Source organism: Haliaeetus leucocephalus, unplaced genomic scaffold (assembly GCF_000737465.1).
Source record: "Haliaeetus leucocephalus isolate CR32 unplaced genomic scaffold, Haliaeetus_leucocephalus-4.0 Scaffold13, whole genome shotgun sequence".
Taxonomy (NCBI): Eukaryota; Metazoa; Chordata; class Aves; order Accipitriformes; family Accipitridae; genus Haliaeetus; species Haliaeetus leucocephalus.
This window is the reverse complement of record NW_010972449.1, coordinates 268,657-289,678: the sequence shown is the minus strand read 5'-3', so window position 1 is coordinate 289,678 and position 21,022 is coordinate 268,657. Positions and strand designations below refer to the sequence as shown.

The 21,022-nt window shown below is 36.0% G+C and overlaps 1 protein-coding gene across 1 annotated transcript in view; it reads right to left on the bottom strand.

The window, feature by feature from the left end:
- MED13L (mediator complex subunit 13-like) overlaps positions 1-21,022 on the bottom strand; it is a 203,120-nt gene that overhangs the window by 161,941 nt on the left and 20,157 nt on the right. The window contains exon 2 of the mRNA XM_010574210.1: positions 20,731-20,968. Within this exon, the coding sequence (XP_010572512.1) occupies positions 20,731-20,968 (238 nt within the window). The remainder of the gene's footprint in view (positions 1-20,730; positions 20,969-21,022) is intronic.

Sequence of the window (21,022 nt, the reverse complement as noted above, 5' to 3'; positions counted from 1 at the left end):
TTGGCTACACAGCATCCCGCTACAACAGAATTCCCAGAACAGACAGCAGGAGACTGATGCTTACAGAGGAAGAAAAAAACAAAACCAACAACAACAACAAACACACACAAACAAAACCCCAAAACAAACACACAAAAAACCACCAACAAAACAAGTAAACAAGAAAAGAAAAAAGGAAGGGGAAAAAAAATAAATCACAACATTAGTGAGCACTGCTACTGACACTATCAGATTGATAAAAATAATTATTTACGCTCAATTGTAGTATAATTCTTACTTCATCTCTGCTGCACTTCATGATGTTTTCTTAGTAGGTTTAATCAAATTTTCCAGAATCTCATTAGATATTTAAATGATGACATGCACACTTAATTTGTTAAAAAGAAACAGACTGGATTAAGGTTTGCTTTGGCTCATTTGTTAAGCATTAAGTAATTAGATTTTCCTTGTTTTTAAAAAGGGGATAAACAGGTTGCTCATTTATGATCCAAAACTAAATCTCCCCCCCACCACCAGCTTTTACCCACCAAAACATTTCTGAGTGGACACCAGGAGCTGACTGGTATAAAAAATGGATTACTTGTTAGTTTTTTGCATGCTCGGCAATGGCGTGAACACAAGCAGCTCCTTCTCTCCTGCTGACCGAAGAAGGCCAGGCCTGTCCCCATCACTCCTTCCCTACACAGCTGCAACTGGTGCCAGACTCATCTTTAAAGACCAGAAAAGGGACAGAGGCACCTACTGTCCCCCAAGAATTTCCAAGCTTAGATTAAGATAAACACAGTAAAAAATAAAAAAGGGGGGAGGAGATAAAAGCATGATATATTCTTAATGAATTACACAACAGATCTAAATTTCATTGAAGAATAAAATCTAAAGAATCAGCATGCCAACAGCAGCAACAACATTAACCTCCTGCACCTCTCATCAGCCTCAAGACTAGAAGAAACAACTATCATGTATGAAGACAAAGTGACTGCTACAGTCATGTAGCCATCAGTTCAAAATCTGATAACAATGATGCACTTTATTTACTCCAGAGTGCCCAAATCAACAGGGGATTCTGGTTAATACAGAATAGTAAGATTACCACAAAGAAGATGAAACCAAGTTAAGAAAGTAAGTTTACACAAACACACAAATAGTACCTAAAAAGGAAAAATTATATTTTACTTCGGCATCCTGTAGTGTTTGAACTCTCCTTTCCTAGGACCATCTGAGCTCATTTCACCTAGAAAATTCCCAGCAACCACAAACATCTAAGACATTGGTGGTGTTTCTGATCTCTCTTGCCCAATTTTTGTGACACTGCAGTTTTTGCAGGTTGTGGTCTTTTGATTTATATAGCTTAAGTATGATAAACTGTGTTAGGAGCACTTTTAGACTTGTGATATAAGAGAAAGTGTATGGTGGATGTTCTCTGGACACTTGTGACCTAAATGTCTCTTACATGGTTACCAGCTATTGCGAGGAACTACAAGTGATTACACAGGCGATTCCTTCACAGTTCCCCTTTATTCAGTACTAAGGAGACCACACTGGGAGTATTGTGTCCAGTTCTGTGCTCCCCAGTACAAGACACACATGGACAAACTGGACCGAGTCCAGCAAAGGGCCACGATGATGATTAAGCGATGGGAGTACCTGTCATACAAGGAGAGGCTGAGAGAGCTGGGACTGTTTAGCCCCGAGAAAAGAAGTCACAGGGCATCTTTCATTTTGTATAAATATCTGGTGAGAAGGAGTAAGGAAGATGGAGCCAAACTTCTCAGTATGATCCAGTGATGGGACAAGAGGTAATGGGCACAAATGCAAACCAAAGAAAAAACTTTTTTACTGCAAGGTTGACTGAACGCAGGCTCCCCAGTCAGGCTGTAGAGTTTCTACCCTCATTGATATTAAAAATCTGACTGGACATCATTCTGGGCCACATGCTCTACTTGACCCTGTTTTGAGCAGGAGGGTTGGACTAGATACCCAGAGGTCCCTTCCAACTTCAACTACTGTATAATTCTATGATAATTTATCTTCTTAAAATATTAAACATAGCTGCTAGAATGAAAGGGGAAAATAGTAATCAGGTAAAGGATAATAAGCTTTTTTGCTCTTCATCAGAGCCCTGTTTTAATTATTGAATCACCAAGTCTCTGGGTGGGAGTTTTGAACATGTAACATTCCAGGTATTTAAAATACCATTCAATGCACACCTTTGTGACTTTTAAGCCAAACCTTTAGTATTGCATTAGACTCAAAAGATTGGTTGCTGCATAAAAAGCCAATTTTAAAAGGTACTGAGACCCTTTAAGGTATAGGCAAGCATTTAGCAGGGCTGTGAAGAGTGTCCTAGACATCTAGCTTCTCTTGATGACTACAAATCAAAAATCATTGCTATACTAACAAAAATATATAAATTCATATACATTTACACAGAATGGTAAAAGGTTTTTGGCTTTGCTTCCTTTCTTCCAAAGGTCCTAGAAGATTATCCATTACATTAGGTCTAGCAAACACAAGTAAGATTAAGTTGGGACATCTATATAGCCCTACAAAATAAGGATACACTTAAAGTGACAGAACAAATTAAACAACAGGTTTTTTTATTTTAAAGAGATAAGTAAGTCCAATTAACATTTCATCCTCCTCTTCCAGCACAATTACAAATCTGCAAACAAAGAGCTCAGAAATTATCATTCCTGACTGTAAACTGGCTATCATGATTAACAAAATGCAATTTGTCTCCAAATGGTAGTTTTTCCATTCAGTTCGTTCTTAGAATGTACTACTACACACATCCCCCCCAAAAAAAAGAAAAAAGAAAAAAAAAAAGCATCACCTCCCCCAACTGACTTCACAGAGGCAGCTGGAAGACAGACGGATATACACTACAGGATCAAGTAAGGAATGGTGACATAAAGCCTAGAATTCAGAATACCCAAATCACACTGTATAATAAAAAGGCCAGTTGATACTGGTTATAAGTTGATACACCCCAGATCATTCACAAAATACAGTGTTTAGAGACACTTTGCATGCCATGTGCTCATAGCATTTAATATTAAAAAGAGAGCCACAGAAAAATCTACAAGCCCATCACTCACATGGTAGAAGTTTAGAGAGTATTTTTACAGACTTTAAGCTTGGAAAGGTTTACGCATTCACACTGTTTTATACTTCCTGAAAATGTTTACTGAAGTGGATATTTTCCATTACTGTTGCAACTCCTGTCACTTGAAACAGTACAATAACAGACACACTGAAGTGTCAGTACAAAGCCAGAAAGAAAACAAGACAAAGGTTAGACAGAATATAGCCAATTTTGAAATCAGAAGACACCTGTACAAATACTTTTTTTTGAGGAAAAAAACCCAAAACTTTTTCAAGTGAAGAATAACCTCACAAAAACATATAAATTAAACTGAAACAGTCTAGATAAAAACAAGGAAATTCAAATGCATTTATACTGCATAATAAAAGGATTGGTTTATTTGTTATCATCAGTGATTTTTTTCCTAAGACAACATTCACCAAAAGACAAATATTTAATATTACTCAAAAGCAACAGTCACTGTTTAAAGCTGTTCTGTAAGACCAACAACTCTGTTAACCAGCCAGTGTTTATAACAAAAACGTGCTTTTTATATCAGACAGTTTGTGCTAACTCTGCAACATTTACAGTTCAGTACACTCTGTACTGATGGTACTTGCCAGAAATTTAGCACTCCAAAAGCATTTTCCTATTTGTTAACTGTTTCTTTCAAAATAAAAGAACTAATCACAGTATTTTGAAATTCTCCTCCCAAATATTTAACAAGAAATTAATTTGCCTAACAAAATACAAGGAAAGACTAATGTAAAGATAATAATAGCAAAATAATTTAAGCTATGTAAATCATATAGTGTAACGTTTTAGTTTTAATCCAGAACAACATGAAACCAACCATTACCACATTACTTGAAAGACTAAATCCAACAGAAATCCAAGAGTCAGTAGTGAAGGCTTCTTGTCTTTTCCCAACTCTATTTCAATTGACCAGATAACATCCAAAAGCCCCTTTATATTTTAATTCAGTAGTAGTGCCCATTTTTTTAAAATATTTAATAAATATTTATGAAATGCTAAAATATTTAGTAACTTTAAGAGAGAAGGGTAGCTGATCTTACAGTTTAGCGAAAGGGCCAGGAACACAGGCACTCTCTCACATACAAGCATAATACTGATTTTTAAAGTAGAAAAGCATGCATGGCATCACAAAAGAAACCTACATCCACAATAACAATCTACACACCTGCAGTGGCTGCGCTCTCTCTTCATACCTAGAAACTGTGCCGGAAACATGAGGACTTTCAACATTTGTGTGTAATTTCCAGATATCTGGCAGTCTACATAAATGACCACGACAAGCCAAACCTACAGCAGACCAGCAGAGTAACACATACACAAACAACGCATCCTGGGTTCATCGGGTTTATCGTACACATGTTGAACAGACTTTCTATACTTGCACACGAAGTGCAAGATGCAGCAAATCTCTTACACACTCAAACCAATGTATGCGACACAAATACATGCCATCGTGACAAATGGCGTCCTCTCGAGGGAAAAAGTCACCAGGAACTAACGCCATCCATGCAATACACCCACTGTAGACAAATAACAAACCAAATTATCGCAGCAGTATTTAAGAAGCATAAATACTGGGCAGCTCTGATCACCTATTATCTTATCTCTCTGCCAGTTCTGGTACATGCAAAACAGATTCCTTTTGGCAGCAATGAAGGCAGGATCTCTGTTCCACATACATGCTGAAATACACCCCAACCCCAAAAGGGGACAAAAGGGTCTGAACTGAGGTTCATTGTTTAAACTAATATAAAGCCACACGTGGTGAGGGCTTCTGGTCCAGCTGAAACAAACCCCCGAATTTCATAGGGTGTGGACTACAGGACCTTCAACCCAGCTGCTTTGATCTGCTGAACTGCTTTTATTTCACTGAATTGCTTACTAACATAGATACCACCTCTGAAAAACTTCATCTACTTTCACAAAAATCCGATAATGTAATTTCTGCTTCAGATGACTGTGCCCTAGCAATTCTTCTGTGCCTCAGCCTCTTAACTTGGACACTGCACAGGGCAGTCAAATTCTTTGCAAAGCTTCCATTAAATAAATTATTATTACATAAACATAGCTACATTTTCACAGTACATACATTTTTGAAAACTCCCTTTATACATTGGCCAGCTGCAAAACTGAACAGAAGCTACAACCAAAGTTATGGTAGATGGCATAAAGTTTTGTGAATCCAGAGTTTCTGTATGTTTTTATTTGGTTGCAAAATTTCCTATTTCTGACATACAATAGGGACTTACAACTGCAAATGCTTAACACGTTACAGTGACAGACTGAGACAATACTTACTAAGTGTTTTGCTACATATTGACAACAACCATAGCAAATAAAACTTGAGTCTTTGTATTCTGAGTGCACTCTGTATTCTTTTCTAATATATTTATGCAAAATATCTTAACTCCTTCAATTTTCTTCAAGCTCTATATATTCAAAGGCTTTTAAAAAGTTAGAGTTCATTGGATTTCAGGGTTGTATTTTCCCTTTTTTTTTTCTTTTCTTTTTTATTTTTAATCTCATCCCAGATGTGGCATCAAATGTACACAGCGGGATATGTTCCTTAAGTATTACTTTATAGAAGTCTTTGTCTCATCATCCAATATTCTTAATCACATGAGGATTAGCATGAAGATTTAGCTGGGAGTAGTGTGAGCAACAAAAAAGGCTACTGGCTATCTGCTATTTTTAAACAATTCCACACCACCTCTCCTTTTCCGCATTTGCCCCTGCTACCAGAACACAGAAAGACAAGGTGAAGTGATAAGCAAGCAAGCTTTAGCTTTCATTTATCATTTGCATTGCCTACTTGTTTATTATTGCACATAAAAGCAATCATGGACCAGAACTCCCTCCTCCTCAGTCTCACATCCTGGATACACATCCTGGATAACTTCACAAGTGATAGTGCTGGGGAAACTTAGATTGGGTGGCCCAGGGGAAAGGTTAAATACAAAACCAGGCACTTTGGCTTGGCTAAGGGACCTTCGAGTTCCTGGTTACAACCAGCCCGGCAGCTAAAAATCCCAAATTAAGAGTAGCCACTAGTATTGTCTAGTCTTAGAGCTATCTTCTGAAGAGTTTACAAACCACTGTAAATAGCCAGATAAGAGCTAAGGGAAGGATGTAAGAGATTCAACATTCAGGTAGAATTTATCCATTCCATTAGGAAACCAGGATACAAATAATTCCATTTGTAAGATAGGCAAACAAGGTGGCCTGAACTGGTTTATCTTCCCCCACAGATCTCAAAAGACAGGTGCTGGGAAAGTTGTCCCTTTGTATCACAGGTCCTGCAAGTTACTGTTCTTAAACCACTGCTTAATGCACAATTCTGATACGTACATTCACAGAAAGCCTTTTGACAATTTCTACACATGACAAGAAAAATCATTTTTAGGATACAGTCATTCATCATAACAGGTTAGCTTAAACATCTACCTGGGATTAAGTAGTCACAACTCCACAAAATTCAGAAACTGTATTGTCAAGTGTAATACACAAACTCCAGAAAAAAAGAAATGGATCTGCTGACAACATAACTTCAAGCCAGAAGAGGAATGAAATACTATAGCTCTGACACATATGAACTAGCACTAACACCAATTAACAGAAGTTTGTTCTGGCATGAAATTATGAGAGAGCATAATAGTACAAAAAAAAACCTTCTTATATGCTGACCTCTTAAAAAGGAATTAACAGAGGACTACTGCATAGTTACTACTAGTTATCATTTTGAATACATTAAAACCTTTACTTCCCCAGACCAATATTTAAAATAAACATGCAGCAGCAAACAAACACAACCACTTCATTAAAGTGATTACATAAACTCTCAAAACAAGGCTTAATTTGAATTAATAGTAAAGATAAATTTGAATGTATAAACAAGCCATACCAAAAGTATAAAGTTGTAAAAAGAATTACGTGGGTTAATGATATCACATAACAAACACCTGACGATTTCATTAAACACAAATGCTCCACTTCTCATATGACATGATACATGACCAGCAGTTAATACCTGAAAAATCATATGGATATCAAGCTAACAAAAAAAACTAGTGAAAGTCTTAACAGTTGCAGGAGAGAGGCAGAGATTTTACAAAGAGGCAGCAAAATTAGTATTTGAAACTACTACTGATATAGCCAAAGTATAAATGTCAATACCAAATATGATTAGTTTCAATGAAGAGTTATTCCACTGTTTGGGAGAACAGCTAAAGAGTCACTTATGACACTGCCTTAGGTTACATATCTGTTATTTCTGCTTTAAAATGCTGTGGATAGTTCTCTTAAAATTTCTGTACTGTAAGCTGAGATCTGCTTTCCCCTAGCCACATTCCCAAGGGGAGATCCTCAGCCCATTAGTTACATAAACTACTTCTATAGTCTTACTCACCTCAGTAGGTCATCTAAATATATGCACCAAGATTTAAAAACTGCAGTGCAATCAAAGCACTTTTTCTAGAACAGAAGAGCTGACAATTTATAGGCTATTCAGTTTTGCATGCTTTTATCAGGCTAGTTAGTTGAAAGAAAATGCACACATAATTACTTAATCCCATTAAAACAAAGACAAATGACAGTACAAAACTACAGAGCTCAGCAGTTTGAGCAATGAAAGATTCTGAGCTAACATAATAATGAATCATGCAGCCTTATCAGTGTGCAGCTCCTTCCACACGCCTCTGTTATTTCAGCTAAATCAGCATCATGTTTCTTGTATATACCATTCAGCTATATAAAATGGTATCTTTAATAATGAATAGCTACCATAGATTTTTCCAATGTATGAGTAATCTGAGGTCCCTACTCTTCCAGTGAAGTGATTACATGTCAATTGAACTAAGCAATTAAATTCAGATGAAAATACTAAAACGTCAGTTGCTTCTTCTGATATTTGGGGAGGATAGGGGAGCGTAAGCAGGAGGCCTCAGAGCCAGTAAGTGACAATTTGGGTTTTTTTCTTTTAATGATCTACCATGGCCCTCCTACAGATTTTGTATTTTGGCCAGTTTTGACTTTGGAAACTTATTTTTAACTCCTATTCAGTGCATTATGCTAACAGACAAAATGCAAACTGTACTCAGTTACTGAAGAGGGAAAAATAAAGCAAACAAACATCTTTCCTAAAGGATATATAACACAGGTTTGCTGGCAAGTTTACTACTGGGGAATAAATAAATAAATCAATTTAAAATAACTGTAAAGCCACAGAGAGAACTGAAAACTGAACTCATGTCAATTCCAATTCAAAAGTTACTTCCTCAAAGACAGTAATGGGGGGGGTATACATATAGATATATATATTTAATGTGTCTATAAGCATTATGATCTTTTGGTTAGATTAACACACAATAATCTGAGCACTTTAATTTGAGAAGTTGCTAAAACACAGGATCAACCATACTAAAACCTGAGCATTTCTCTGTGGCACAAAGTTTAGACAGCTGTCCAGGACAGGACATGCAAGTAAACAATGACGAGTGCCTGTGTGTAATATTTGCTCACCAATTATACACATTTTATGGACATACTGAGAAACTTTCAGGACAAGACCAGGCCATATACCAAATGGGAGGCATTAGCAATTTGAGTACCACAGTGTATTTCTTTTGAAACTAAGCAGCAACAGTCTTGCAGGCAAAACATTTTCCTTCCCACTTTCCATGCCTTAACTATGGTTTACAACAAAAGAAATAATAATAAAAAAACAATGCTTACTACGATCTGGTTTGGTTTACAAAAAAGGCAGGGGACGGGACATGGACACAACTGAGCGATAATTCTACATACATCTGGGACAGCGAGTATCTGACAGAACTTACACATTTCCACAGATAGCTTCTCCAGGTACAAAAAGACTCTCTAGAGAGATCTCTGAAACACAATGCTGTTTATTACTCTCAGCTTTACCTCAGCTGCTTAGTAGCTCCTGAACAAATTATTTCCCAGAGAATGGGAAAAGGAACAGACAAGTGGGAACTCCTCCATTTGGACTGTAAAACTCTTCTGGGTATAAACTCTAGCTCCAAGTTTGTGCGGAGTCTAAGACAGAGGATCAGAGGACCTTACTTAAACTGTAAGCACCAACAAGCCAACAGAAAAGAAGCAGCCGTGATGTTGACATCACTTCAGGATACCACTTCACTTTTTAGTGTCTCCTATTAAACAGCCCAGCATTTCACTTATCTCAGTCCTTTTTCACATTGCTGAATTACAACAACTCACCCCCAAATATATGGTTCCCCACATGAAGCTTACAGTGATGTTCAACGCAATACGTAGCACAAAGGTGAAACGGCACAAAGGTTTAAATGGCTTTCAGACTTAAAATTGAATTACACTTCCTTCTCCCAGGAGGCAGAAGTTTATGAATCTCTTCTGGGTTTTTTTATTTGTTCTTCAGTGATTTTTACCATGAAAAGGAGTTAACTGTCTACATGAGCAGTTGAAGTTGCAGCATATATATTCTTTCCACTTATTACTGAAACAAACAAGGAAAGAGCAGCCACCTTGACTTTCCAGGTGTTAAATTAGCTGCATCTATTTCTTTTGCAACAATCAAAAAAAAAAAAAAAATCTTTTTTTCATAATTGCTCTTACTATGTTGCAACAATGAAAATCTTACTTTGCTTTTTAAAGAAAATCAGATTTGGACTACCAATTGAGGGCTGCTAAGGATGGCAACAGAATCCTTAAGTTATTTTTAACTTATTCAAAATATAACACTAGTACAAAATAAAAATAAAATGCTGTATTTCAATAAGCCAATTGCACATTAAAGCAAACCCATATATCTTTTGTCAGAAACACACATTCCTCTTCATAAACAGCCTTTTCAAGTGGCAGAATTCCCAGGCACATTCAGGAATATCACTGGAAAGAGCAGGATTTTCAGTTAAGCCTTTCATCAGTCTATCCCAACCCAACATAGTCCAACATCATATCCACTGCTTAACTAGAGCAGAGAACATCAAACACAGAAGCCATACTTGCTTTGTAATCATACTGCTTATTACCATATTATCAGAAATAACATTCTTTTCATACAGGAGAGACAAAAGAAATGACAGGGGAGACAAAAAAAACCCCCACACTTCCCCTCATTTGCCTTACAGAACAGATTCCAGTGAGTTTTGTTGACGTACGTTGCAAAATACTGCACAGAATAAATTTTATTCAACTCAGAAGGGACCAAGAGATTTAATGTCCATGCCCCAATTGGTTAACCAACTCTCCAGAACCATAAACACATAAGACTGTAAGCCCTCCTGTTCCCCCTGTAGACACAATAATAATTTTCCTACTTCCTATCTCTTTAGAGAGCATTAAAGGATACGTATGAAATTCTTAAAGCCATTCAAGTAAAAAAAAAACACTGCACAATGATACTTTCATCACCTATGATTTGAAGTTTCCCTTGGCTGTAAAAAAGGTATTACTCATGTTTCAGAAAAGACAGAGCAACTAGGATGTCATGGAACAAGTTGAACCATAAAAAAAATAAGTGTTTTCTTGAAAAAGAGGTATTTATTTCCTGGAGTCCTGCTTAGAAACTGCCATACCTGCCACCTTCTATTCTTCCTTATGAGACTAAGTTTATCTATATACACTCCTTAATATAGGAACGTCACACTTAAATTTGAGGTGCTAACTTTCCCTGTTTATTTGTTACTATCCACCCATCAATTTACTACACAAATTTGTAACATTTCAGTTTGACATCTTTGGCTCACTGACTATTCCAAACCAAAACGTGCCCCAAGATTCTGTGAAAAGACTGGCAAATACCGTACCAGCAGAAAACAGAAATAAGGACTGTAAAGGTCTTTTAGCAAGAATGGCTGTTTCCAGGCCACAGCTTTTTCATGCAGATGCAGGTACTTCAAACTGTAGCAATGGGCCACTAAGGGGAACACCTGAGTTTAACTGTGCTAGATCACAGAAGTAGCAGTGGTCTCATTCCAAGTCAAAATTATGGATGGTAAAAGGCAGAAGCCAATGAAGGGAGCTGAGGGCTGTGATGCTCTGATCCTTGTCATCAGCTGTAACAGAAGCTAGAATAGTGGCTTGTCTCACACCAGCCTGTACCTGAACTAAGAGAATATAAAGACAATTAAAGTGTATTTGTATGACTAAAGGGAAGAGATTAGTCAATTTTCTGATATCAGACAAACTGAGCACAGGTAGCTTTGTTACAAGTTATGCTTACACTGCTCAGTTGAAAGTGAAAAAATGTAAAGTGTGGTTTACATCAACAAGAATGCAAAAGCATTTCAGTAGTGTGCCTTCCCTCTAGCGTATACTTTTCCTTCAAACTACTTCAATTTAACACCGCTTCACTGGAAGTTCAAATTCTAGTTGTCATTATATGAGTGACTGCAACACAGTTGCCTGGTTTTTTAAACAAGGAACTAATATTTAACTAAAAGCAAAACTCCACCCTTTTCTTTTCCTACTGAAACCCATAACTCCTATCAGCAAATAGCAAAGGTAAGAATTCAACTTCATTCTTAAGCTACTATGTACTACAGCTTGTTTTGCACTTGCTCCTCCTCTTAATTAGCTGTAAGAATTTTTTTTGTTTGCATATTTACAGCATGCTGTTTCGGAAATGACATATTACAACTTCAGCATGCCCTGTAGTTTCAAATAAACATTAGGAAACAGACTTCATGTTTCAAAACCTTCATTCTCAGGGTACACACTGCTTCTCAAATTTCATGGCTGATCACTGACACACAGAACCATACATCAAATCTTAAAATTGCCATATGTACATGTTTCTAGGTATCCAGTGTACTTGTAATACAGATTACTGTCAAATCCTTGGATAAGTAAGTGCACATGTGTAATTAAGTCCACTTAAAATGAAACTAGTCTCAGAATTGGGGTATAAGAATTTTGTATCAAGATTTATAACCTTTAACAGGACCATTAAAATAAGTAACTTATGTAATGGAAAACATACCTCTCTAAAGAGAAACTATGGGTTAACTTCAGAAGAACCATGTTTCTATGTTTTCTATTTGCAATCCAGTAGCATGTGTTTGTCACTAGAAGTTCATTAATTACTGTAAAAATGGCATTACCAAAATGCAATTGTATGCAAATTTTTTTTTTTTTTGAAGGTGGCATTTCATCTATTTTTAAAGATGAAATTTACCAGTAGAGCTTACCCTGTGTTCTTAGGATTACTCAGTACATGAAAATACAAACATCAGTAATGAGCTCTATTAATGCAGATTTCACTTCAAGCTAACTTAGATTTACTTCACACAGTTAAGTGAGTTCATTTCACTGGAAAAAAAAGATTCCCTGAAGCAAAAAACATCAACTACTGTGGATGATATTGCCCAACACATCGCTGAAAAATAAATTCTGATTGGATTTTTCATTTTTCCCCCCTCAAGCAGCACTTTTAAAAATACAATCTTTTAATGATTGTTTAATTTTCATATAACCAGAATATAAATCCTTTACATACTGCTTTGCTGCAGTATAATGTCTCATTTTTCATGGAAAAAAACTAATTACGTGGTTCACTGAGTTGCCTGTGGTAACACATCAATTTTATTTACATTCAAAAGTTGGACTTCAGTTTGGTCTCAACACTCTAGTTAATTCCAAGCACATTTTATACAATAGTTCTCTCCAATTCATTAGTAATACCTCACTCTAGCTTTTATTTGAAAAGGATTCTGAGCTATTATAATCTTGTTTCAGATTTCCAGCACTTTCTGAGCACTAACACTTTTGTAGCAGCAGTTCTATTCCACCCTTAAATCTAAACAGTTTGCTATGAAGTCTAGCCTTACTGAAATAGTTCTGCAAAAGAATCATTAAACCGTCACTGCAGAATGCAGCTATTAATGTTTCACAATGAATGCCAATTCATTTTTCCACAAAAACAACAGAAAAACAATAACTATTGTTTGGCCAATAAAACTTGAAGATTAATAACTCAACATTTCATCTATTTAAATTGAACTAAGCTTATATTTTGAAAGCAGGAAGATTAAGAGGAAGAAGTATGGTACTCAGTAGAGAATTTCTTGGCTTTACCTTCCATCAGTGTCTTTCCTTCAAACTATTTTCAGAAGGCAATGTGTTGCAATTAACAGTAAAACCTCCAAATTCCCAAATGTGAAAAGATTTAAAATGTAAATTCTTGGGAAATTTAAAAAAAAAAAAAAAAAAATAGAAAGCATTAGGCTATCTCACATATGACCCTTAGGTAGATTTCATCTTTTTTTGTTACCTTTTAGACATGGATATTGCAGACCGTAAAAAGTGAAAAAATGCAGTACGTTAGAATGGTACATCTTTGACTAGAACTGATAATTCATCAGTGCCACATGTATTCACTTGATACTACTCTGAACGCTGAGATTCAGTGTTAATGTTGAGAGAAAAACCACTGAAGAAGAATTAAGGAAAAGGTGAGCGCAATCTGATATCTAAATGGGAGACTCAGATTTTTTTTAATTTTTTTTTTAGCAACTCATACCCTTGTTTTCTATAACTACAAACCAATTTCAGAGTAAAAAGAGAGAAGAAGTTGGAGTGGTGGGAAGAACATTTACTTTAAAAAGAAACAAAATAAAATGAAGACATCTTGCCCAGACACAATAAGGCTCTTGTCAACTTCATGTGTATAAAAGGAGTTGGCATTTTCCCATGAAGCAATTCCTTAATCCCAAATGATGGCATAATAACCTCATTTAATATGCCTCCTTAAAAGAAAAAGTTTATTTTGTCTAAGCTAAACTTCAACTGGCAATCACCGGACACCAATTAACAGTGTCAAATATAAGGGTCACAGAACAATTCTGCAAGCTGAGAAAGTATGAATTCACTTTTAAATCCTATCTTCTTTCCAAAAGAATGTAAAAGTTTAACTTTGTTTTCATGTCTTTGGAAATAATCTATGCTAGGCAATTAAGAAAATGCAAATGACTTATCTTACTGAAAGTAATCAACCCAGAAACAGACTTTTCAGTAACTTAATATTCCAATAAAGTCTTCTGTCATATGAACCTACTTGCTAATTCTACTCTTAACTCAAGAACCAGCAATTAAGCATTTTCAGATTTCACTTCAAATTATTAATAAGTGGTACTCAGCTGCTTGATATTTGTAGCTTCTTTTTACATTGAAAGCCTTCAAAAATACTTCCATTTCAGCTCCTGTGAGATTCCTTTTATTCCTTGTTCGTAAACTGCTTTTCCATATATTAGCTGGTCTCATTCTAAATAATACTGAGCATGGCAATAGTTTGGGGGTTTATGTAGTTATCTACAGTACATAAAACAAATTGTTGTAATACACATTCCATGCTTGTACACCCTTCAACTAAGCCTATCAAAGCAGGAAACAAGGAGATAACCTTTTGGTAATTGCAAGAAAGTATCAAAGCATGCAATAACACAGTTTCAGCAGCAAAACACTCCCTTCTTTCCCACTTTCATAATCTTATAATAAAACGAAAGATTTAAGAGCACTTTCATTAAAAGCAATACTACTGATTTGTACACCCATTTCACAGGAAGGGGTGTTTATTCTTGATTTTACACATTGCTTCACACACTTAAAATACATTTTGACAGACAAGAACATCTTCTCATTCAATAATTATTAACATATCTCGCTACACAGCAGTTAAGAACATATTTCCTGTCTCCTGAAAGAGTTCCCAATTCCTTACAACTACAGTAAATCTAACACAATACCTTGAAAGAACCTTAAATAGACTATTTTAAATTGAAACAAGGAGACTTTTCACTCCTTTATTCTCTTTCATATTAGTAGAACCAAAAAAAATTTTTTTTTTTCCAAATTCAAGTTTTCCATAACTTTTCTTCAAATCCCTAACAGATGCTGGAAAACCATCTACTTAACATTCATAGGTTAAACATTTACTCAATTTAGAAGACTTACCTGATAAAATAAACTTCAAAATTGCGAAGTTCATAAGTGAGCATCAAGAAGCCTACCTAGCTGTAATAAAAATACTGAAATTGAGCTCTGGAAAGTTTTTCTGCTCCAGAAACATCCTTGAAAACACAGCTGGCATGCTCTGTTTTCCTGTAGGTGAAAGTCTACCCACCAGCAACTTTCAGGTAGAGAAACAACAGCAGAAATTAAGTCTGGGCCACAACTATATGGTCTAACACGGATGCCTTACAAAAAGTCCTTCCTACAGCTAACATTTTTGCCTCTCAACATTTATCAGCACATGGGGATTACAACTGCGTCAGCCCAATGTCCCAAGAATTCATAAACAGGAATGAACCAAAAAGCTCCATGTTCTTCCTGTCACAGATCAAATTTTAACTACATTTTTAAACTTATCAAGCTGAATATCATGAACAATAATCTTTCAGGAAAGATTTACCTAATTAATTCAAGATAATCTATTCTTCAGAAGAGTTTCCATCAAAATCCTAACATTCTACCTCCAATACAGTACAAGGGTTATTAGCATCTTTTGGGGGGAAAGCACCTCCAGCATTTAATGGATCAAGTGCAATATACCAGACAACACAAAAAAACCAAAGGGTTTGGCTCAAAATAATTTAGCCTACAGAAAAATAGTAACATTACATATACCACCTTTCCTTCACAAGCCCTTCCCCCTGCAACAAAAAAGTTGCTCAGAAAGAACTGTCAGTCTGATCTATCTGAGGTGAAAATACCTTTAAGTGAATTTTTAGTGAGAGCAAGTCAAGAGTTAACTGCAACTGTACCAACACTTGAAGGATGATTGTCCCAAGAGTAGCAAAATGCTAAAATTGTATTTATTTTCTCTCAAGGAGCTTTGTACTGTTAAGCTGCTATTTTGAAACTATATGATGAAGCACCTGTCACAATACTGGGTTTTCACTTCTGTGCCATGCATTGCTTAGGCCAACAATAACGGCTGGAGGGTACAGATGGGTGTCTGGAGTTTCTCACTGATGCCCCAAGTTCCTTGTATTTGTTTGTCTTGTCTTCATAGCTTCACAGAGGAACACATGTGATGGCAATCCCAAATACCTACCAGAAGCAGTGATTTCAGGCAAACAAGCTATAAGATGATAGTTCTTTAAACAAAACGGCATCCTTCTATCAAACACCCAGAATCTTATTCAAGATACTGTCTAACATTCTGACAGCCTTCCAGAGTCCACCTCCAGGGTCATGTTTACAGTCACCAAAACTATATTCTCAGTAGCCGTGCACATCATAATTCCTGCATTATTCTTGATAATTCAAGTATTCTGTACCACAGATGTAACAAAGCCTAATATATCCATAAACTCAATATGCAGATTACAAGTTTATAGTCAAAACTGTCAGACAAAAAGGTTGTTTAAAATGTCAGACATAAGTATTCTTTGCAAAAGCAAACGCAGCAACTAAGGAACAGGTTATCACCTGCTTATAATCTACATGGAATGCATAGGGTACAAGGCGGGGAAGAGGGGGGAGAGAAGAAAAAAAAAAAAAAAAAAGAACCCCAAGAGTCAAGTACAAATTCTCTATGGCATTCCAGATGGTATTTGGTCACCAAATGCAAATGAGATCACTGCAACTTGCAAATCTACAATTTCCCTGTCAAAAAACCTGCCAACAGTAAGATACTACCTCCTCTCCATTCCCTTTCTTCTGTAGAATTCACAAAAAAAAAAAAAATATGGGAAAAGGTACCGCAGCTGTACCACTTGTCAAAGTTCTTCAGGCAGTAATATCATTAAATAGCATTTATCCTTGAGAAAACAAAACTTCCACAAACTAAAACGCTCCCAACTTTTTCAAACTTGTAAAATCACTCAACTTTTCTCCCATTCAGTGACCCCATACCAATTAGCTTTTTTCACCTGGAACAGAATAAAGGTATTCCATCTTTCTTCAAATTGAAATCCAATCATAATAAAACCCAGAACACAACAGCTGAGGCTGGCAGGAAAAAGAAATGTAGGAGTATGTGCAAGAGACACACCTATGAAATTCACAGCTGTCTAGCTAATCTAACTACTTAACTGATCTATAGCTGTTCTGCAAATAATTGTTTTTGCTTAATCTCCCATGACAGCATTTAATTATCTACACAGTTTTGGAAAGCTACTACATAAACAACTGTTCCTAGTACTCCTGTTTATAACTACTAAGTTGTTTTCTCTATGACTACTTGAAATTCTTTTATTCAAGGCAGATTGTTGTTTCCATAATCATCTATCTTGAATGTTATAAAGATAAGGCAACCCACACATTTCATATGCAAAAATTTAAAAAGTGTTTCTAAGTCTCAGTTTGGACTTATCATTTGTTTAACAAAAGTACTAAATGTCATCCAATATTATTTGAGCTACTCTGTTATTCAGGAAAATCAATAATTCTAATTTAGACTTGAATGAATAAAAGACAAAGACTTAAATTTAAGTTGCCACTAAATTTTTATTACCCTAATGACAATTTCACTTTTAAAGCACAAGTCCTAGGCAGGAGAACAGAAATCCAAAATGCTGTGAGCAACTTCATACTTGGTAAGAATTCATGATCTCATTAACAGCCATTACTTCCTAAAGTTCATACATCTCAAAAGACAGGATTTGTAAAGCTGAAAATGTTCCCGACAGACTCTAGTCTTCCACTTGGATTTGCAGTGGCAGATTTCTGGGACTTGTGCTCCTAAACATATGAGTACAAACACAAAAACAAAGCTCTGGTCATTGAACTCTACGTTACTGACCACAGTGACAATCCAACCCATACAAACAAGATTTTAAGCCAATGCAGCTTATTTCATGACTAGGTTATACCGAAACAACCAGCATGCTATGGTGGCTCAGCTGACAGGCAGGTAAATTGCTATGCTTCAGTAACTCACTTATTTTCTGTTTGTATGCCCACATGCAAAGTTATTTATATTTTCAAGAGCATGTAAACTCAGGAAACCAATTTCAACTACCAAATATTTCAGTACTATGATCTGCTTATCAATAAAAATCAAAATAACCATGTTTCTTCTGCCTTGCTGCTGCATGAAACTTTGAACGGTGTCCTTTGTCATATTTCAAGGAATCCATGTACATAAATGCCTGATTCTGGCAGAATTCGATGTCCAACATTTTGTCAGTACTGATGGTTGAACTCTAAAAAACTACTGACGAGAGCAAGACAGCTCAATCAGCAGTACAATTTATAATACTTTTACAATTAGCTCACTTTAAACTATTATCTGCTAAGTCACTACAAGCGTTTCAATGTGCTTTTAATATAGAACAAGTAAACCTATCATTATATGATTTACACACATTACAAAGAATTCCAAAACCTGCAGCGGGACAAAAGGAGATTACTTCCCAAATTCTTGCAGGGTCCTGACAGCTAGCAGGAGCATATTTCTTCTTCCTTCAATTACCATGTACTTCATTCCCCTAAATAAGTTACACATAGTCCTACTTTCTCCATCTCCAGACTCAACTTTGCATCTCTTCATGTCCCTCTGTATCTTTTTCTTTCAGACTTTTTTACTTCAACGTGACAGAACATTGCAAATAAGGATCACTCAATGATAGTGCTATTGTACCAGGGTAGACACATCTTTTCAGTAAAGCTGGCTGCAGTGTTGTGAAACACACTGCGCTCAAACTGTTTATCATCAGTGTGATACTGCTGCTGTTGACACTTTAAAAAACAGTGCTCCTGCAGACAATTTTCAGATTTAATTCCACTTAAAAATTTTCATGCTAAGGCTCCAGCCCAGATGCTTCACAAAATTTTGGACTAAGCAAAAAAAAGTGTCAAAGTGATGCTATTTTCTACACTCTATCCCATACTGTATCTGAGCAGGTTCAGCTATTCATATATTTAAATGCTTCACAATACCATTATCACTGGAAATAGCGTTATATTGTTGTAACCAAGATGTTAGATATAAACAAGCTACATCAATTTACAACAGAAACAGAAGCTATCACCTGCAACTCCCCTCAAATAAAAAGACACTCAAGTCCCATATACTACATTTGAAATATTAAATAAACTATATTTCACAAAGAGAAAAGCATATATTATTAAAGCTTTGCTGGGTAAGTAGAAATATTACCCATGCCTTCATTCAAAACAGGTGCCTCATAAAAAATTAATGTCAGTGGAATGGCTTGGTGCAGCACTTCCGAGCCACCTCTTTAATTATACATGACCACATAGCTACCTGCTATGTGTAGAAATACGCCTAAAGATACACAGTGTTTCCTATCTGTGATTTCACAGGCTATGTTACCAAATAAACAGTCTGGTATTCATGAAAGTATGAAGTTTGTAACAGTCTGAAGATAGGTGATTAGAACAAGATAACCTATAAGAAAATTAACATAGCAGAACCCAGAACCCAAACAGGGTAGGGTAGAGGTAAGGAGATAAAGGACAACTAAAGCACACTTCACAAATACAACATTCTATATATTTCAACTGGCATATAAATTTTATCGCCAAGGAACCAGAAGGTAGAAAGGCTATATCAGGATGAAAGTTTATTGCAAAAAACAAGGAACTGATCCTTATTATTGGGGGTACTGAATAAACCTGGCTTACCCCTGCATTTAGGTTTTTCACCACAACTTGACTCATTTCCAGCAGATTCATTCATTTCTAACCTTACTGTTATCTTACTGTAATCTAACAAATGAGAAGGAAAAAAACAAACAAACAAACAGGGAGAGGGAAGAAGGCCCATTCCCTACATGCTGCTTGGTGGTCAAGTGTGTTGGGGTGTTGGTTTGGGGTTTTTTTTTTAATCACTACTATTATTCCAGGATTAGCGAACTTTCATTGTTTTCATTCAAGACATGAGAGGTGAAACAAGAAACAAGTATTCATGCAGTCTAACAAAATATCTTTTAAAAGTTAAAGTTTTCAGGCAAACTAGGTCTACTCACAGCAACAATACATCACTGAAAAGGAATTAATATATAGTGGATAGTCACAGCCACAAAGGATCACAACAGATAAAGTTAGTTTTGTTCTATAATTTTAAGGCTACATATTCTGGAGACACTGAGGACAATCAAGTTGCATAAAACTTACAATCACATAAACTTATCATTGTCACCTTTGTCTTACCCTCCCCTCGCTTCCTTTTATTACATTCACTTGTTGCAACTTGCCTCCATTTACACTCAAATCCTGTAGCATGACCAACGTGGCAAGTTCTGACCTTGCAGATTTACCTGTGGTGCCATGGAGTTTGCCTGACTGTAGCATAGCTGTTTTATTCCATCAACTATTACCTTATGCCAGGGTTTATTTTATTATTATCCTTTGAACTAGAATTTACCCTGATTTTACAGCGCATCCAAGATTTCACAAAAATTTAAGTAATGATGTTGGATTTAGGTCTCCTAAGTTCATTTCAAGTTTTCATTTTGCATTTTATCAAACGAATCACTTGCAGCAGAGAAGTCAAATTTACAAGCTTTATTTCCTTTAGGTCTTAAAACACAAATTGTGACAAAATCACATATGGTAGCAAGTTAAAGTCTTTAATGACAAAGTTCCTTTTCCACTGGAAAAAATATAAATAAATCAAGAAACAAAGAAAGAGAGTAACTTACTGTGCAGTTCACGATGTATCACATCTACAAGATTTGGTTCATCTCCCCACCAGAATATCCATAGCTCCTTACAATCCGGTTTGACGTCACGGCGCCACACACAAAGCAAATTGGCCTGCAAGCAGCGGATGAAGCTGAGCAGAATTGGATCATCCTGTGCTGGGGCTGAAATGATAGGGCCACAGTCCCCATGACCTTCAAAATTGTACCTACGCCATTTGATGCCTGTGAGTTCAGCCTACAGGAGGGGAAAGAAAAAAAAAGTCATTAAATCACTATTTCAAAATTTAGT